Raw genomic sequence first — 16,059 nt, 5'->3', positions numbered from 1 at the left:
TGCCGCAGACGTACGTTGTCATTCTATTTAATCCGTATCCTGAATAATTGACTTGATTTGCATCAATCTATCGCAACTATTCCCTTTCCATACCCTTACCTCATTTGTACTATCAACATGTCATCCAGTAAGAACGTTGTCTTCGATGTCGTCGGCACCCTCGTCAGCTTCGACCATCTCTACGAAGCAATTGAAGAGCGTCTTGGCGAGAAGCTTCGCGCCCGGGGTATCCAGCCGAAGCTTCTTGGCTGCTGCTGGCAAGAAATGGCCGAGCGAGAATACACCTACCTCTCTCTAGCCGGCCGCTATAATATCTTCTTCAACGTCTTCAAGCCTCTGTTCTTCCGCTGCCTACACTACGCCGGCATTGAAAAGCCGCATGAATTTGCGACAGGGGAGGATGTTGACTATCTGATCAGCGAGTGGAAGAACTTGAGATTGAGAGAAGGTGCCGCTGAGTGTGTTGCCAAGCTTCGCGATGCAGGCTTTACCGTTTGGTGTTTTACCGCTGGAGATATTGCTCGCGTAGGAGGATACTTGGCCAAGGGCGGCGTGGATATGCCAGCTGAGAATTTACTGTCGTGCGACACAGCAGGAGTAGCGAAGCCTATTCCCGAGGCTTATGCACCTGTTTTTAAGAAGCTTTCTTCTGATGGTAGCAAACCTTGGTTCGCAGCTGCTCATCTTTGGGATTCCTCGGCGGCTCAGACTGTTGGGTAAGTGCACTACCTTATGACCGTCAGTATCGATTCACTGACTTTTTGCAGATTCAAGACGGCTTACTGCACGGCACTAGAGGGCGAGGAGTTACCTGATATCTTTGGCAAGATGGACGTTGTTGAAGAAACATTGCCCGCTATGGCAGACAAGATTATCGAGGCTGCCAAGTAGTAGAAGGATTCCTCACAAATTAGTTTATGTAATAATAAATCCATCTTGCAAGACTGCTCAGCCACTCCGAGTTTTGACAAATGATCGACAGCCCTCAACGCATGTTAGATAAGCTTACACTACAAATATGCTCCGTCGATAGAACAGCAAAGAGGTAAACATCTAACTTAAATCTTACTTCGGGATGATCTCCAGCCACAAAGGATCTGAATCTTACAAGTCTTATAACGTGCATCGTTGGGCTATATCTAACACATACCTTGACTGCGGTTAAGCATGATCGCTAGTGCTGAGTTTATTCTGGACGACCTCGCGTTTGCAACAGCGATGATCCTTCACTCTCATTACATGGGCATAGTGACGTCTATAGTTGTTTTAAACGAATTCTGAATACTCTTCGTAAAAGAGACCAAACACTCGAGTTTTAGCCTTGTAGACAAACAAATCAAGTTCCCGCAGATCCATTGACAACTACTTCAAAATGCGTCTCGTCCTAGTCCAAGCTCTCTTCTGCACCTTAGGCCTCGGCCTGAGCGTCTTTCCTCGCTCAAAGACCAATATCGGCCCTTTCAAGAACCCAGAGATCACACCATTTCTTCAGCTTGACCTTGCCGTCGGTCGCGAAACCAATGTCACCGCACCCGAGAACAATTTGATCATGGCCCCCAATGTCAAAGGCGGAAAGGTGACAGGCGCTTTTGAAGCTGATATCCTTCCTATTGGGGCATCGATTGAGAGAGGGGTCAAGACCAAGCTGGGCGAAAACAGCGTGAGTTCTCCTTGGACTTGGTGGTAGTGTTATTCTAACTCACGTAGTTTTATACCAATTGGTATATTCTTCAAACCGCGAACAATAATACGATCGGTCTTGAGGTAGACGTCATCGTTAACTATCGCAACAATGCACACCATAGCTTTGGCTTTGGGTTGGTTCCTCCTTGATATTCTCTAATGGTGCCGACATATGATACTGACAGGTGGCAGCAAATTCACAACGGATATCCCAGATCTGCTGTATCTGAATTACAATATGTATCTTATCGAGGTCACCGGAGATTTCAACACAGGCGGCGGGGCGGGGCAGATCTTTGCGCTCAAGTCTGGTGGTCGAAGGGATGGTGAGCCTATCACGGCGCTTCTACCTGTAGGAGGGAAGGATTAGAACCCGACAAGATGCTGAAAGATTTGTTTTCAGATGTCATTATTTGGTTCCGGTGTCTGTTGCATATCCCAAGGTCTGTGTATACAAAATAGTTTATCATAAATCATCAAAGCTCTATGCATCTTCTATTCTATAACCAAACTATGGTTCCCTTCTGCTCTTTCATCTCTGCTTCAAAGTCGACGCAATAACAGCAGCACCAACGCCACTACCGGGCGAAAGCATAAACTCAACATGGTCCTTCCTCGACTCAGGCGCAGCATCAGAAGCCAGAATCTCACTAACAGCCTTCGACAGCTCCAACTGGAAGTGAGGGTGTTTCTCAAACAGTGATCCCTCAACGCCGACGTGGCAGGTCTGAATGTCACGCTTTTGGCAGATGGCTGCTACACCTGTGGCTGATAGACGAGCAGCACGGGTGGTGATTAGTTTGGCGATTGCTTTCATGAATTGGAGCTCGGGTTGCGTTGGGGAGATGCCGAGACTTGATACGCATATGTCGTAGGCTTGACGTAGACCTTCTGATGTATCCCTGGTGATGTTAGCTAAATGGCTCATGGTAGTTCAGATTCTCAGACTCACTCTTCGATAGCAGACAGGAAAGAAGAGTCAACACAGTAAGGATCATGCAATATCTCTGTACTTTGCCCATTCAAGAAAGACTCCGGATCTCTCTGATGAATCTCCAGAACAACACGACGGAACAGCTCGCCCAAGTAGAGACCTGCGACCATCTTTTCAAAAGCCTGCTGTCCTTTTCTCGGGGACGCCTCATCAATGGCAATGTCATACGACGTCAAAGGCAGCACGGCGTGCTCATTGTCAAAAGCGCCCCATTCACAGTTGATAGCCATGAATTCTTCACCATTAAGGTTATCGTTCGCAAGCTTGGGAATAGCATCGATCTTCTCGAAATAAGCACCGTTGCAACCTGTTCCAAAAACACAACCGATGGCCGTTTCGGTGTTGAGATACGCAGATGCCATCATTGTCGCCGTTGTGTCGTTTGTTACGACTTTGACTTTCAGTGGCAGACTCTATCATGTGTCAATTCCCTGTCTGTCTTGCGGCTCATGCGAGCACTTACCTTCTTATCAATAGCTCGTCTTAACGACGCAGCAGCATCTTGCCCCTCGCTATCAGCCACGTTGAACCCCTTCGTCCATCTCTGCAGGATTCCCTCATCTATCGTTCTCTGCGTCGTAGGGAACGAAAAGATAAAGCTCAAATCTGTCTCAATACTCAAGTCGAAACCAGCGTTGCGGAGGAACGACTCAAGATGTCCCGCAATAAAATCCCAAAGCTGGTCAGCCTTTCCAGTCCTGAGTTCGTCGGGCAGTTTGTGTGATTCTTGACGGATTTCGAATCCACACTTTTCACTGGTGAGTTGAATGGAGTATACACGTAGGTTTGTGCCGCCCATATCGAGAACCAGGTACTTTCCCGTCTCATTGCCATCGGGATAGTTCATCACCCATGTTGGGTTCATGGGAATGCTGCCGCCTGTGACACTCAGTCCTACAGTCTCTGTTAGCCCATAGTCTCATTTTTGGGATGACGAAGTGTTACCTCTTTCCAGTTCCTGGACAAAGTGGTCCGTGACATCTTTGAGCTTTGTTGTGTCGACAGTAAAGTCTTGTTCAAGCTCGTCAAGGTAAGCCTTGAAGTCCGCCATTTCTTCAGCAAGCATTGGATCTATAGTTTTAATGATATTTACAGAGCCAAGATTGAATGAGAACTTCGTACGCAGAGTAGATATACATTCCTGAAGCCAGCAGTTGCATCACTCCATAGAAGTCCCGTAATCGGACCGGAGGATTTGTGCCAGGACTTTTGACCACTGTGAGATTACAATGACGTCAATTCCACTTCAAAACCCTTCCAAGACCCTCTCTCGCCATCTCTCTGACTCTATGCACCTTGTTTTCTTCTTCATCATCGCCTTACTCGCAATGGTTTCGTGTTGACATTCCGGTGTCAAAGCTCCGGGATAAATGCTCCGGCCCAAAAGCTCCGGATGACAAGATTGGCTGTCACTCAGTCATCATTCTCGTCTAAAAACAACGTCTCATTTTACTGCAAGGGCTCGGCGAGATGGCGATTGGAGGTGCCTTATCGCTCTTATCACCCTTATCGTGCTTATCACTAGCCCTTCCCACTGTCAAATTTTAGACTCAAATTGCCTTTGACGTCACCTCGATTGTCTTGTATTGCAGTATCCACTACTCTGTACTTTCTGTTGCATTAAAACATCCGATGCAATGCCATACGCTGGTATTGCGGTAATAATCTCGTTCTTATTGTCATCTCCTGCATTGAACCATGCAACGTGCGATCCTCAGGACGAGAAATATGTCTTGAGCTACGACTACGTATCACCTACGCAATTGGCGTGTGAAATTCTCATGCAGCCATGCTAGGTTGGGATATCATAAAGATACGCTGGACTAAACACATCAAAACGCAATGATCCAATAGACAAATATAATAAATAAAGAATCTGAACTCTAAAACTTTCATATGACAGTGATATTATTTCAAATGGCAACTTCTCAATATTCATCCTTCGACCTCCTTTCTATACCCTGTAGCTTTTTGAAGCACCATACCAATTTTCATCAATATCTCACCCTCCAACTTGAAAACGAAGCCATCAATCGCTTCAAAATTACATATGCTTTTTATCGGTGAATGCTTCCAGCGCGTTGACGAGCAACACCATGTTGACTCTCACTATGCCTTCTTTCAATACCCCAGTCCTGCTCCTTCGTATGCTCCGGAAGTGCCGGCTGTCCGCCCAGACTTGCAAGAACAGCCTTGTTAGTGGCCGTGAAGTCATCAAGGATCTGGAGTTCTTCAAGGCTGAACCAGCGAGGCACGATGATAATGCGTAGAGGGATCAGAAGGATGATCAAAACTGGGAAGCCGATGGCTGCGAGGGTATGCGATATGGCAACACAGGCAAACACGCCGACAAGCTGAAGGCTGATAAAAAGAATAATCTTGCGCCTTCGGACGCGAAGAAGTGGCTCGTCACGTTGAATAAAGCGCTTTTCCGATTGGAGATAGATAAACTTCTGGAGAATTCCGTTGGATTCGATTGAACCCCACTGAGATCTGTATTAGCGACGATAATTTAAACCAGAAAACCAAGATGCGAAGGCCTCTGATGTATTGGAGGGTGGAACTTACACCGACGACAAAGAACACACCAGCAAAAACAGCAGCTGGCATGGTATGAAGAACCACTAAAAGAGGACCAGTCATGGTTCCAATCAGACCCAAACCCATAAGGAAGTGGGAGACACGTTGCTCAACCACCGCTGTAGCTTTTACGATAGGCCGGCGGATCTCGGTATCTTCAACTTCAGAGGTTGGAATAATCTTTAGTTCTGTCTCGTAGATAGTAAGGGAATCTGTGTGGACAGGTGCCTGATGAGATGTTAGAATAGTCACAATACGCTGACCAAACTGATACATACCTGCGGGACGAGGCCGTTGGGCATTGGCAAACCGAGAATACCAGAGACAAACGTCGTGCAACCAAGAAGGAAAAAGTCCCAGTGGAAACCACCAGGCTTCTTGAGAGGATACTGACGGGCCTGGGCAGTGATGCTGCTGACGTTCTGTGCACCAAACCATTAGTTTTTCCCTGAGAGATCGAGATCATGTCAACGTACGTGATCATAGTAGAACAGAAGCATAGTTAAGAAGCCAAATGGCATAGCAACAAAGACCCATTTGACATCCAAGTTCCAGAAGTCGATAAGCCAGTCCCTGGGCTGTGTTGGGTAGAATGCTTTGGTAACGGGCACACGCTCGATATGCGTTGCGTTGAGTCTCCCAGGGAAGTGAGAAAACCCGACCCAGAAGAGTGTGGGAAACTGTAGACAAGGTTAGACTGTTATTCGGGTCGGATGGGCTTTACTCACCACATAGGCATAATCCGCGAGAATGGTTCGAACTCCTGCTTTCCATACGGTACTAGACCCAAGTTTCTCAAGACCGTAGACTGTACCAAAGTATAGGATGGCAATGATACAAGCGAGATATCCTGCCGCAGATCCTTCTTGGTCGAATTCGTTCACGAGTTCCTCAACACCCTTGACTAAAACATTGTTAGTCACGCCATCGGTCAATTTCAAGGGGTCTTGACTTACTGATATAAATGATGCCCACATACATCCCGAAAGACTCACTCGAGAAGTCAGTCACGTACCGCATATAATCACACGTATTGAACACAGCAACGAGCCAGTGGAAGATAGCGGCCCATATCCCTGTCCAAGCCATGAACTGAGGATAAATCGAGATGTCATAGATCTTGAGGATATCGTAGATGGTAAAGTTGAACAAGGATATAAGACCTGTTACGCCGACAATGGTAAGAGGTTGGGTACTCAGTGTGCTGAATACAATGGCGGCTAGGGCTGAGGAAAAGAGGGCTTCGTTTATGCCAAAGAATTGGCCTGTTCGGCGATACATGTCGAGTGTGTAGGCTATGGCTGGGAGAAGACTGCCAAGTTCGTTAGGATCTGTGTATGTGTAGATTTGTTGTGGTGCTTACTTGACAAAGTACATCCGAATAGTACTAGCGACGACACGGTAGGTGAAGGCATCAGTGATGTCGCTCCAGTAATATGGTAGGCGACGCTTGACATCGTGGTACATTCCTCTGCCAGGATGGAAGACCCTCCATCGTCGCCAGCCTCGTCTATTATCGTAGCTATAGGATAGGTTTGTCTTTTCTTGTGTCAAAGTAGCGCCACCAGATGAGTCTCCGGGTTCTATGTCGTTGGACATGTTGAATGATGACGAGTGCAACTGGCAAAGGGATGAGGAATACAAGGAAGAAGTGCAAAAGGGAAGGAAGGCTTGACACCTAAGCCGGGTCTAGAGGAAATATGAGAGCTCTGTTCTAGTTGAAGACGAATAGTAACTCGACCGATTAGTAGCATCTCACTCATTTATGCTTACCCTGACCCGAGCACTTGGAGTCTCTTATACTTGGCACAGACCGGTGGTCCTCGGGCGTGGCGTCTCATGGAAGAAGTGGATCCATGACTACAGTATTGGCTGCAACGTTGGATCCAGACATGTTTTTTTTTCTGCCCGGGCAGTACAATCACTTGCAATATAGACACTTCCCGGTATTTGATGATTAGGTAGAATAGAAATTCGTGAATGTGATTCATAGTCATGTCGCTCGCTCGATCTCCAATTTTCTCCAATGCTCTTGTCAAACTGCTCCCATGTGCGACTGTTCCCGATTGTTCCTCCATTCCTCTCCTGGTATCCATCAGCTCAGTAATTTAGATGCCGACTCATGCCAGCATGAGTCACTTCCATATAAGTCCCATGCGCACAGCTAAATCAAGAAGCAGATTAAAATGCGGTCAATGCAAAACATCCGCTATGTCTTTCTGCTCATCTGCTGCGGCGGCGGACTCGATGAGAAATCTGCTTGATACCTGGTTAACATGGGGATTTTACATCGTAGTAAGAGTCGCATACCACTCTGATGAGAAGACCATGAGAAGTTGTAAATCCCACGTTGTTCGCCCTGGTCATGGCTCCACCCAAAGCGGTTCTTGATATCCTCTTTGAGTAATAACATCTGAATATCAAATTCGGCTTGACATTGAACGTAGTCGACCCCAGGTTTTCTATCCTCTGCATGAAAAGGCATTGAGTCCATATTGAAAGAGTTTCTGTAGCTATTTTCCTTTGTATAAAGATCAAAAAGAGAGAGAATAAATTTTACAAAGGGAAGAGTCTCTTCAAGCATGAGATGTAAGATGACCAGGGCGGTCATGTCTCGCTGTCAGATGGTTCCCCACTTACTAATCGCGGATAAAAAGGTCCTAGTCAACCAATGAAACAAGGGTATAAAGTTCCTCACAGTTGGTCCAGTGTCACGTAATCGTTACGAGGGAGCGACTCGGACTCAACATCATACGCAGAAATCCGAGATGCGATACACGGATAACTGTACCCGAATGATGTTACCGACATTCTAGAAACCGTTGTGATTGAGGACCTTCTTGAGCCAGTAGCCTGGATAATAAAAGATCCTCCCAGACCGGGATCTTGATCATTTTTTACACGATCGGCCGCTACTCAGTAACCGAGCCTGATTCTTGTTTTCTTTTCTTTTTCTCAACAGCCGAGAAAATGCCAAGATCAATCGGTATTCATCGTGTCTCGTTTATGCAGCTGTCAGCTGCGTAGTACAAAGCCATTGATATGTGAAGTCTCATTGTGCCGCGTCTTGAGGAAGAGGCGCAAACCATGGAACAAATAACAAATCACAAAGATCCGGACCTGGCGGAAGACACCCTAAATATAAGCCAGAAAACCGCCGCGGACTTTGTCCGAAGTCCCACCAATCAATGTCAGGGAATGACGACGTCCCATTAAAGTCTTGGCCCCAAAAGAGGTAAGGCCGGAAAGGTTCCAAACAGCGAGCTAGAATGTATTAAGAAGACCAGAAATTCTGCCCAAGCAGAAATTTCCATCTTCTCGACCTTCTTCCACTTTTTTTCGCCTTTCGCGCGGAAACCCTTGTCTTTCCTCGGGGGCTATCAAAAATTGCGTAATATTAGCCTATCCAAATATGGAGGTGGAGTCCCTGCGCGAAACTTTAGAAACGTCGGACTTCTTCGAGAACTTAACCGCCGCGCTATCATCCTTCCCTCTCGAAAAGTTCGGCAACCCGACGTTGGTTCTACGAGCTTTCGTCCAGGAGGGGGATAGCTCTGATGGTGACAGCTTCGGCACTTTCGAAGCCAATGAAGAAGCTGACTTACACTCGGTGCCGATTCGGCTTCTGACTTCGGTGCGTACTTTATTAATTAACCACCACTCAAACAGGCGAGGGTATCACTTACACAGGCATGAGCTCATCCTGGAGGCGAAGATCCTACGCTGACGAATCTGATTGAAGCATAAAATCCCTTTGCGCAGTAACAGCACGTGCACCAACGAACATGCGAGTCCGAGCTCCTCTTCGAGGCCAGCATCTCCGGAGGGACGTACATCAGCCAATCGGAGCGAAAATCGAAACCAAATAAGTTCCCAAAGTCGTCAAACACGGAAACGGCAGGGCGGTTTGAGGCTGGCTGCGGTGAATGGTAATGTGGCGGCAGAACAAAACGGCGTTGAAAGCGAAAGTCCGAGGCAGATGCAAGTCGGACAAGAGAACTTTCCGAAAAGAGCAAAGGTCAAACATGATGGTGTGTTTCATCCGAGGGAGTCCTCATTGGGCAAGTTTGTGGTCGGCGTTTGGGAGCAGATACACTCTGGGTTGATCCTTGAACCGCATGTTCTCTCCGAACAGGTACAGCTCACAGCTACATCGGCTGGTACTGGAGCACCTGGCGAGATTATACCGGCTGCTGCAGACGTGCAGAGCCATCGGTCAGACCAGACTTGGGAATCGTTCAGTCGGAGTAATTTGTTCTGTCGACGCGTCACACAAGCTAGCCGCACATGCCGCTCCATCGAGGTCATAGTTCAGGCACGATGGGTTGAGCTGTTTGACTCATACGTCGAGCATCTAGCCACTACTAATCCTGGCCTATCAACCACAAAGAGTCGCATGAGAGCCATAGCTGAGGCATGCGCCGATTTTGGCTGGACCGAGAAGGAGCTTCGAAACAAGATGGCCATCTGGCGAGGATATAAAGAGATCAAAGATGTCCTTGGCTGGGTTGCGTTGGTCTTCTCGGGAATGGGTCTTTATCGGCTGTGCAAGTACCGCATTGACTTTGACGTAGAAAAGTTCTCTCGAGCCCGAGCTTTGAGGATGAGGATGGAAGTTGCTGCCGACACTTTGCATCATAACTGGCGACAGCTATTGGCTATTGTGGGTGAGCCGACCGAGAGACGCTTTGTTGGACATCCACACGACTGGGTAGTCCATCAAGATGGCTCAGACCCGGTTCCTCTCCGATCGACATACCTAACATACGACCCCAACTTCACCTTTGAGCATCTTGATGAATCGGTCATCGATATCACATCATTCGGAGCCGATGACCCTCGTTGGACTCCCCCATCGACAGCGGTTTCCATACCAGGATCGAATATCTGCAACCTATGCAGCCAAGTACAATCCAACGAAGCCGCAGTCAACGCTTGCAAATGTTTTCCCAGCCTCTTCGGCGCTCCCAGATTTCCGACAGCTGTCCAAGTCTTCCGCACATCCAACGGTCGGAATAATGGTCTTCAAGCTTTGGTAGCTTTTGAAAGAGGCGTCGCAATCGGAGAGTTCGTCGGTTTGATCACCAAAGATATCGAAGACCAAGATGTTTTGGATAGCAAAGTGGGTGGAAGACGGTTTCAGATCTGGCAAGGTCGACAAGGTAACTTTACTCGGTTCGCCAACCATAGCTGCAAACCCAATGCGCAATTTGAGAAATTCGTCTGGCTGGGTACCCAGCATATCTTACTAGTAAGCAAAGGCATTGAAGCAGGAATGGAGATCACGGTGGACTACTCTGAGAGCTATTGGCGGGGTCTCGATAAGAAGTGTCTCTGTGGGGAGCCTTGTTGTCGGTACAAGAAGAATGAGAATGCGAGGTAAGCGTGCTGAGAAGTCAGAAGCCCTCAGATGCGTTAATACGTAGTGTATATACAGCATTAATCCACCAACTGCACATGAACAAAATCTTGTCGACACTCTTGGTGAAAATTCTACTCCATCATGACCGACATTTCCATCTCGAATTGGACCAAGACCATCGCTACACTAGCCGCGATGTGGTGTGCCTCAGCATCCATCTCATCCGGTGGTCCAGAAATGAGCGAGGGTTGGAACGTGCTGATGAGTCCTAACTTTGTCGTGTTGTTACTTTCAGACCAGTACGCAAACACGCCAATTATGTCCATAATGTAGACAAGCAAATGGCGGCTAAGTGGTGGCAGTTCCATGACGAGCCCCCTCACTATTTCCAATACCCTGGGTGTCTCCACATGGTTCAACTCCCGATCAATAAACGGTGTGAGTTCTGACGTAAACCTGTTGTAGAACGAGTACGGAATGATAGGCTCCGGCAGGCTTTTCAGATATCGCAAGAGGATGCCAGCTGCATCGTGAACGGTGTACCCAACCCAATCGAGACCCTTTCCATACCGTGGGGGTGAGTCGAAGGCTGCTTGCAGCTGGCGCATCCGGACAGGATTTCCAGCAGTGGAAAAAATATCCTCAACTTGAACGCCTATATATGCATGTGTGAGTAATCATATGTATAGTTTGGATGTAATGCCAACCTTTCTCCTTCAAGAATATACCTCCTTTAGCGACAACAATGGGTATATACCCGTAGATTTCTGACTGCCCCTCATCGTTGATTCGACTGATAGCAACATTCGCTGTCCTAATACTCGTTTGTAGTTCAACTCCAAACACAGGTGGTAAAGCAGCATGATCTGGTTCGGGTTCAGGCACGCGTGGTATACGAAATAGACCTTTCAGTCGATCTCGCCGCGACAGTTTTAGTGAGTCTGTCTCTTGCAGGTCCTCTATACGGATAGTGTTAGCAGCAGCAGGTGAGAAGTCATAACACTCCTTATTAGCTATATCGCTAGCGTAAATCGGAAGAGCCTGAATGCCAATGTGAGAAACCTCGGACAGACTGAGACCAGATAGCATCGACCAAGATGCCGTTCTTCCAGCTGAACTGATAATGGAAAAGGCATCTGAGTTGTCTTTTGCGGCAACTCGATAAGCTCTCGAGCTCAGAAGTATTTCCTCAAACGCGAAGCCGTAAGGGTTGCGTTGCCATTCTGGTGGCTTGTTAGAAGGGGAGTCAGGTTGAGGTACTGTATCCACTTGGGGAGTGTCTCCCACACTCAATTCGTCGAGTCGTGAGTCTATCGTGTCCTTTGGCATTGTCGCCTCATCGCGCACCTCTATCGCAACAAGCCGTTCTTTAAGAGTGGTGTCGCGTGATAGAACCTCTTCCACTAGGTCACAGAGTCTATCGACTCTGCTCTCGGCCTCTTCTTGCCTTTGACTGAGAAGGATGACGTGAGTAAGAGTTCACAATAGAAAAAGCGTGATGTTTGGATGCATACCAGGACAGTATTGTGAGCATAAGAGTCAATGATGATTTGTGGGATTCAAGCCGCACAAGCACCGCCTTGATCTCCTTATCCTTACTTGACCAACGCAGTCGATCAAGGACTTTCATCTCGGCATCGTTCTGCAAAGCGATGGCGAATGTGTCAAGTTCTGAGAACGTCGTAACACATGCTGCCAGCGTTGCGACTACCTGCTCCACCATAATGAGGGACGTTCGTGACCGGGGAGCACGACGGGCTCCCATGATGTACAGTTGTAGCGTTGTGAGGACATTTTGTATGTCGCTGACTTCCGACAAAATGCGATTGCATTCTCTGGGCGCATTGCGAGCTTTATCGATAACATTGGCGAGTATCTTTGATACCTGAGCGGCAGCCGTGACGATGCCAACGACACTGGCTGCGATGCTCAAAGGATCGGCCATTTTTTCAGACTCAATTTTCGAGGCTTCTCACTACCTTCAAAGTCTGATCTTCTGAATAGCGCACATTTTGTGATGAGATGATTGAAGATTGTTCCTGCAAAAGCGGGGTTGGTACAGCATCAGAAATGCTTATGTTCAGCTGAGTCCGTCACTCGAGGGCGTCGAGGCGCAGCTTGCATAAGCGCCCGCCTTGTGCGGACCGCCATCGGATTTAATAAGTACTGACATTTTTCGGAACGTTCCAGCAGCCCTCCGTTTCAGTCATAGGGCGGTGGCTCTTCGATGACTATAAAAGAGTTTGAAGTATATTGCATTTCTTTCATATTTCTCTATCCCAAATCTTCTCCGTCTTGTTTGCTCTCTGGTCCCATCATTACCATCGCACCCGATTGTTATTCACCCGTTTGTCTCTATAGATGGGTTTTCTTCACGATGACTTCTTCCAAGGTAGAGATCAATTCTTGGATCTCCTCGCCTATGCATAGTTAGTATTGCCTTCCATCATGTGGTCAAACACTTACGTGTATTATAGTGTGCCATGCTCACTCGCACAACTCCATCTGCGGTATCCAAGTCGAGGAGCTCCTTGACCAAGCGATGGGAGTAAAAGTGACCGTGCTTCAACCCAAATCTTGAGTTGCTTTCGATGGCAGCCACGACACTTCGCGAGTCCCACCCCTCAACCGTGAAGCTCACGATAGGTACTCGGTGATCCGTACTAGCACTGGGTTCGCCATAGATGGTAACGTCGTCTCGTTTCGATAGGTAGTTCAGTAGCATCTTCTGGATCTCTCCCTCCTGCTTAATGCTATCCTCCCAGCCATGCTTCAGTAAGTGATCAACCACGGTAGGAATACTCGCTATCAATTCATAGCTCCCAGCGGCGAAACCAAGTTTATCGGCCAGGGTCTCAGCAGGGTTGAAGTAATGACCAAGAGGTTTGAGTTGTTTCTGGGCCTCACGACTTCCGTATAGCATGGAAATGTGGGGTCCAAAGACCTTATACCATGAAAGACAGTAAAAGTCAACTCCCAAGTCTTTCATGTCGATGCCTCGATGAGGGGCATAAGCAACTCCGTCGACACAGACAGAAAGGTTCGGATATTCGTGTGCAGCAGCTGTGATTGCTTTGACGTCGTGAATTGAGCCAAGGAGATTTGTAGAATGTGTAAAAGCTAGGAACCTCGTTCTGCCTGACAGGAGAGGTCGAAGGTTATCGACTGTGAGTTTTGGGTTGTTACCTTGGCCTTCCGGATTCCAAAACTTGACATATAGTCCCTGTCGCTCTGCGAGATCTAGCCATGGAGCGATATTGGCTTCATGGTCGAGTGTAGATACGATGATTTCGTCGCCTTCTGCGAATGTAAGGCTGAGTGCGAGGTTGCGAAGAAGTTGAGTTGAAGAAGCGCCATAGACTAGATTCTTCATCAGCCCTGCTCCTTATCCAGAAGAATTCAATGTATCTCATACCGACTTCATCTGGCAGTGCATTGATGTATCGCGCACCGGCCTCATACCCTTTGCCGACCTTCTGTGCTGCTGTCTGACTGCATCCATACGTACCACCCATTTGCACATTCGTGGTGATCAAATAGTCCCGTATCCTTGAACTGTTAGCGAAGGTCCAAATCCAGAAGTCATTAACTCACGAGTCAGCGGCGGCACCTAGAATTTGGCTTCCACCTGCATTATCGAAGAACACCTGCTTCTGCTGCAGGGCAGGGAACTCGTCCCTTAGAGCCTTGATGTCGGAGACCATCTCCACTGATTATTCAATACAGATACAGAACGGTCGAGTCTATGGGATTGTTTCTCAAATTATTAAATGATTAGAGATTGCTCAGCCTAAGAGGCCAGGTTGTATCAAGGTCCGTCGGGAGAAGGCGGGGTAAAGTCATACGGAGGCCCGGTAATTATGATGCAATTATTCGCAGGGGACAATGCGGGCGAAAAAGGAAGGTAGGACAGGATTCGACATCCAAGATTGCGATGGGAAATAGTAAGCAGATTTGATCCGATGGCAGGGGTTCAATCGTGGCGTATCATTCAATGACATTCACATTAATTGAAGAACATCCAGCGCACACCCGAACGGTGACTATGATGATGAATTCTATCAAGAAGCGGCAAGAAATTAGAGAAGAGAAAAGGCTGGACGTCAGTAACACATGTCTCGACTGTTTTTATGAGGCTATCGCACCTGCTCAATCCGGCTTGTGAATGGGTTGAGCAGGTGAACAATCATTAACCTACCGCTGATGCAGGAACAATGCGCAAAACATCGCCTATTCATGTCGCCTTCCTTATAGTCCAATCCATAATGCACGATTTCTACTCAGCCAGTGTTGCCATTGACAATTTGTCTTACCATTACAACCTCCAGTTCAGTGATCTTGTACATCCAGCTCCATTCAGCACATAGCAGCCAGCAATCATCAACTATAAAAGCTACAGATCAACCCTACACTATTATCCTACTGAATCAAAGACTACTCTCGTCATCGAACCTCCGACGCAACATACAAGCCACAAAGTTCAAAGAAGGCCTCGAGCTCAACAACTCAAAATGTGTACATACACTCACCAATTCACAAAGTGCGACCAGTGCAGCACTATAATCGGCGAGGACAATCCATGCATAGTTCGATGCAAACTCAACAAGCAGGGACGCGCGTGTGAGAAGAAGACTGATAACCTACCGACTGTGTACGCTGATCCTGAGGAGTGTATACCATGCTCGAAGGCGAAGAAGTGAGACGTTCTGCCTATCGTTGATGAAGGCCAGGTGGTTGAGAGGTATCACTCATAGCATTCAAATAAGAGCTAAAGCTTATACGAAGTCTTTCTAACAGTAAACGTGATCATTCTGTTCGGTAGTGTTCGTGCAAGCTCGGCGATGGTACACGATGACGGTACGGATGAGCATACTTCCTTTGAATTACTTGACACAATCATCGTTCATGAGCAACCTTCCAATATTACAAGTGAAACCTTTCAATTTTTGGGAGATCTCAGTGCTATATAATGTCCCTTGACCCTCCAGACATGACCTTTCGTCGGGTCCCGCCAGCTGGTAAGCGTCGTACAGGGCTTTGTAATCAAGTCAAGATGTGTACCACCATCCGCATCATAACCAAATGTTCGACATGCTGGTACGTCATCAATACGACGCATGGTGTAACTCAGCAGTGTGAAGGGTATATCGAGAATGGCGTTTGTTCAGGTGTGCATCATCCGACCAAGACTGAGTATGCGGGTGAATCAAGTTGTCCTGAGTGTGTGAAGAAGAAACAGACTGGTAGATGAGATGGAGACCAATTTGATATCTTATGAAGGACGGAGAAGCAAGGATCCAGGTTTCACGAGGGTCGGCATGAATGGAGCGATGCAATTTGCTAGCATGTGTGGTCAATTATTCCATGATTGTCTAGAGTTGTATCATGTGACGGTTGGGTATTGTGAAATTCAGATTGACAATCCAACGATGTTATTTCT

General features: G+C 47.4%; 7 protein-coding genes across 7 annotated transcripts; 3 read left to right on the top strand and 4 right to left on the bottom strand.

Annotated features, from left to right (window-relative positions):
- Window positions 1-117: 117 nt before the first annotated feature.
- FIESC28_09590 (uncharacterized protein) lies at window positions 118-891 on the top strand (the record flags this gene model as incomplete). The annotated part of the gene is made up of 2 exons (XM_031163726.1): window positions 118-716; window positions 768-891. The coding sequence occupies 2 exons, from the start codon at window positions 118-120 to the stop codon at window positions 889-891; spliced, it is 723 nt and encodes a 240-aa protein (XP_031012226.1).
- A 481-nt stretch (window positions 892-1,372) lies between these two features.
- Window positions 1,373-2,053, top strand: FIESC28_09589 (uncharacterized protein; the record flags this gene model as incomplete). Its single annotated transcript, XM_031163725.1, has 3 exons — window positions 1,373-1,660; window positions 1,708-1,817; window positions 1,876-2,053. The coding sequence occupies 3 exons, from the start codon at window positions 1,373-1,375 to the stop codon at window positions 2,051-2,053; spliced, it is 576 nt and encodes a 191-aa protein (XP_031012225.1).
- Window positions 2,054-2,215: 162 nt separating this feature from the next.
- Window positions 2,216-3,743, bottom strand: FIESC28_09588 (uncharacterized protein; the record flags this gene model as incomplete). The annotated part of the gene is made up of 4 exons (XM_031163724.1): window positions 2,216-2,585; window positions 2,636-3,090; window positions 3,141-3,571; window positions 3,623-3,743. 4 exons carry the CDS (start codon window positions 3,741-3,743, stop codon window positions 2,216-2,218), a joined length of 1,377 nt encoding a protein of 458 aa, XP_031012224.1.
- Window positions 3,744-4,734: 991 nt separating this feature from the next.
- On the bottom strand, window positions 4,735-6,856 carry FIESC28_09587 (uncharacterized protein; the record flags this gene model as incomplete). The annotated part of the gene is made up of 7 exons (XM_031163723.1): window positions 4,735-5,163; window positions 5,246-5,485; window positions 5,536-5,679; window positions 5,734-5,937; window positions 5,986-6,161; window positions 6,214-6,569; window positions 6,621-6,856. 7 exons carry the CDS (start codon window positions 6,854-6,856, stop codon window positions 4,735-4,737), a joined length of 1,785 nt encoding a protein of 594 aa, XP_031012223.1.
- Window positions 6,857-8,669: 1,813 nt separating this feature from the next.
- FIESC28_09586 (uncharacterized protein) lies at window positions 8,670-10,640 on the top strand (the record flags this gene model as incomplete). Its single annotated transcript, XM_031163722.1, has 2 exons — window positions 8,670-8,891; window positions 9,159-10,640. The coding sequence occupies 2 exons, from the start codon at window positions 8,670-8,672 to the stop codon at window positions 10,638-10,640; spliced, it is 1,704 nt and encodes a 567-aa protein (XP_031012222.1).
- Window positions 10,641-10,750: 110 nt separating this feature from the next.
- Window positions 10,751-12,564, bottom strand: FIESC28_09585 (uncharacterized protein; the record flags this gene model as incomplete). The annotated part of the gene is made up of 3 exons (XM_031163721.1): window positions 10,751-11,274; window positions 11,327-12,072; window positions 12,134-12,564. 3 exons carry the CDS (start codon window positions 12,562-12,564, stop codon window positions 10,751-10,753), a joined length of 1,701 nt encoding a protein of 566 aa, XP_031012221.1.
- A 410-nt stretch (window positions 12,565-12,974) lies between these two features.
- Window positions 12,975-14,323, bottom strand: FIESC28_09584 (uncharacterized protein; the record flags this gene model as incomplete). The annotated part of the gene is made up of 4 exons (XM_031163720.1): window positions 12,975-13,039; window positions 13,086-13,979; window positions 14,035-14,168; window positions 14,214-14,323. The coding sequence occupies 4 exons, from the start codon at window positions 14,321-14,323 to the stop codon at window positions 12,975-12,977; spliced, it is 1,203 nt and encodes a 400-aa protein (XP_031012220.1).
- Window positions 14,324-16,059: the final 1,736 nt, after the last annotated feature.

The sequence above is a fragment of the Fusarium coffeatum genome (assembly GCF_003316985.1).
Source record: "Fusarium coffeatum strain FIESC_28 chromosome Unknown BRIP53273_contig_251, whole genome shotgun sequence".
Lineage (NCBI taxonomy): Eukaryota > Fungi > Ascomycota > Sordariomycetes > Hypocreales > Nectriaceae > Fusarium > Fusarium coffeatum.
The sequence above is the reverse complement of the archived record's forward strand: the minus strand, read 5'-3'. Positions and strand labels throughout refer to the sequence as shown.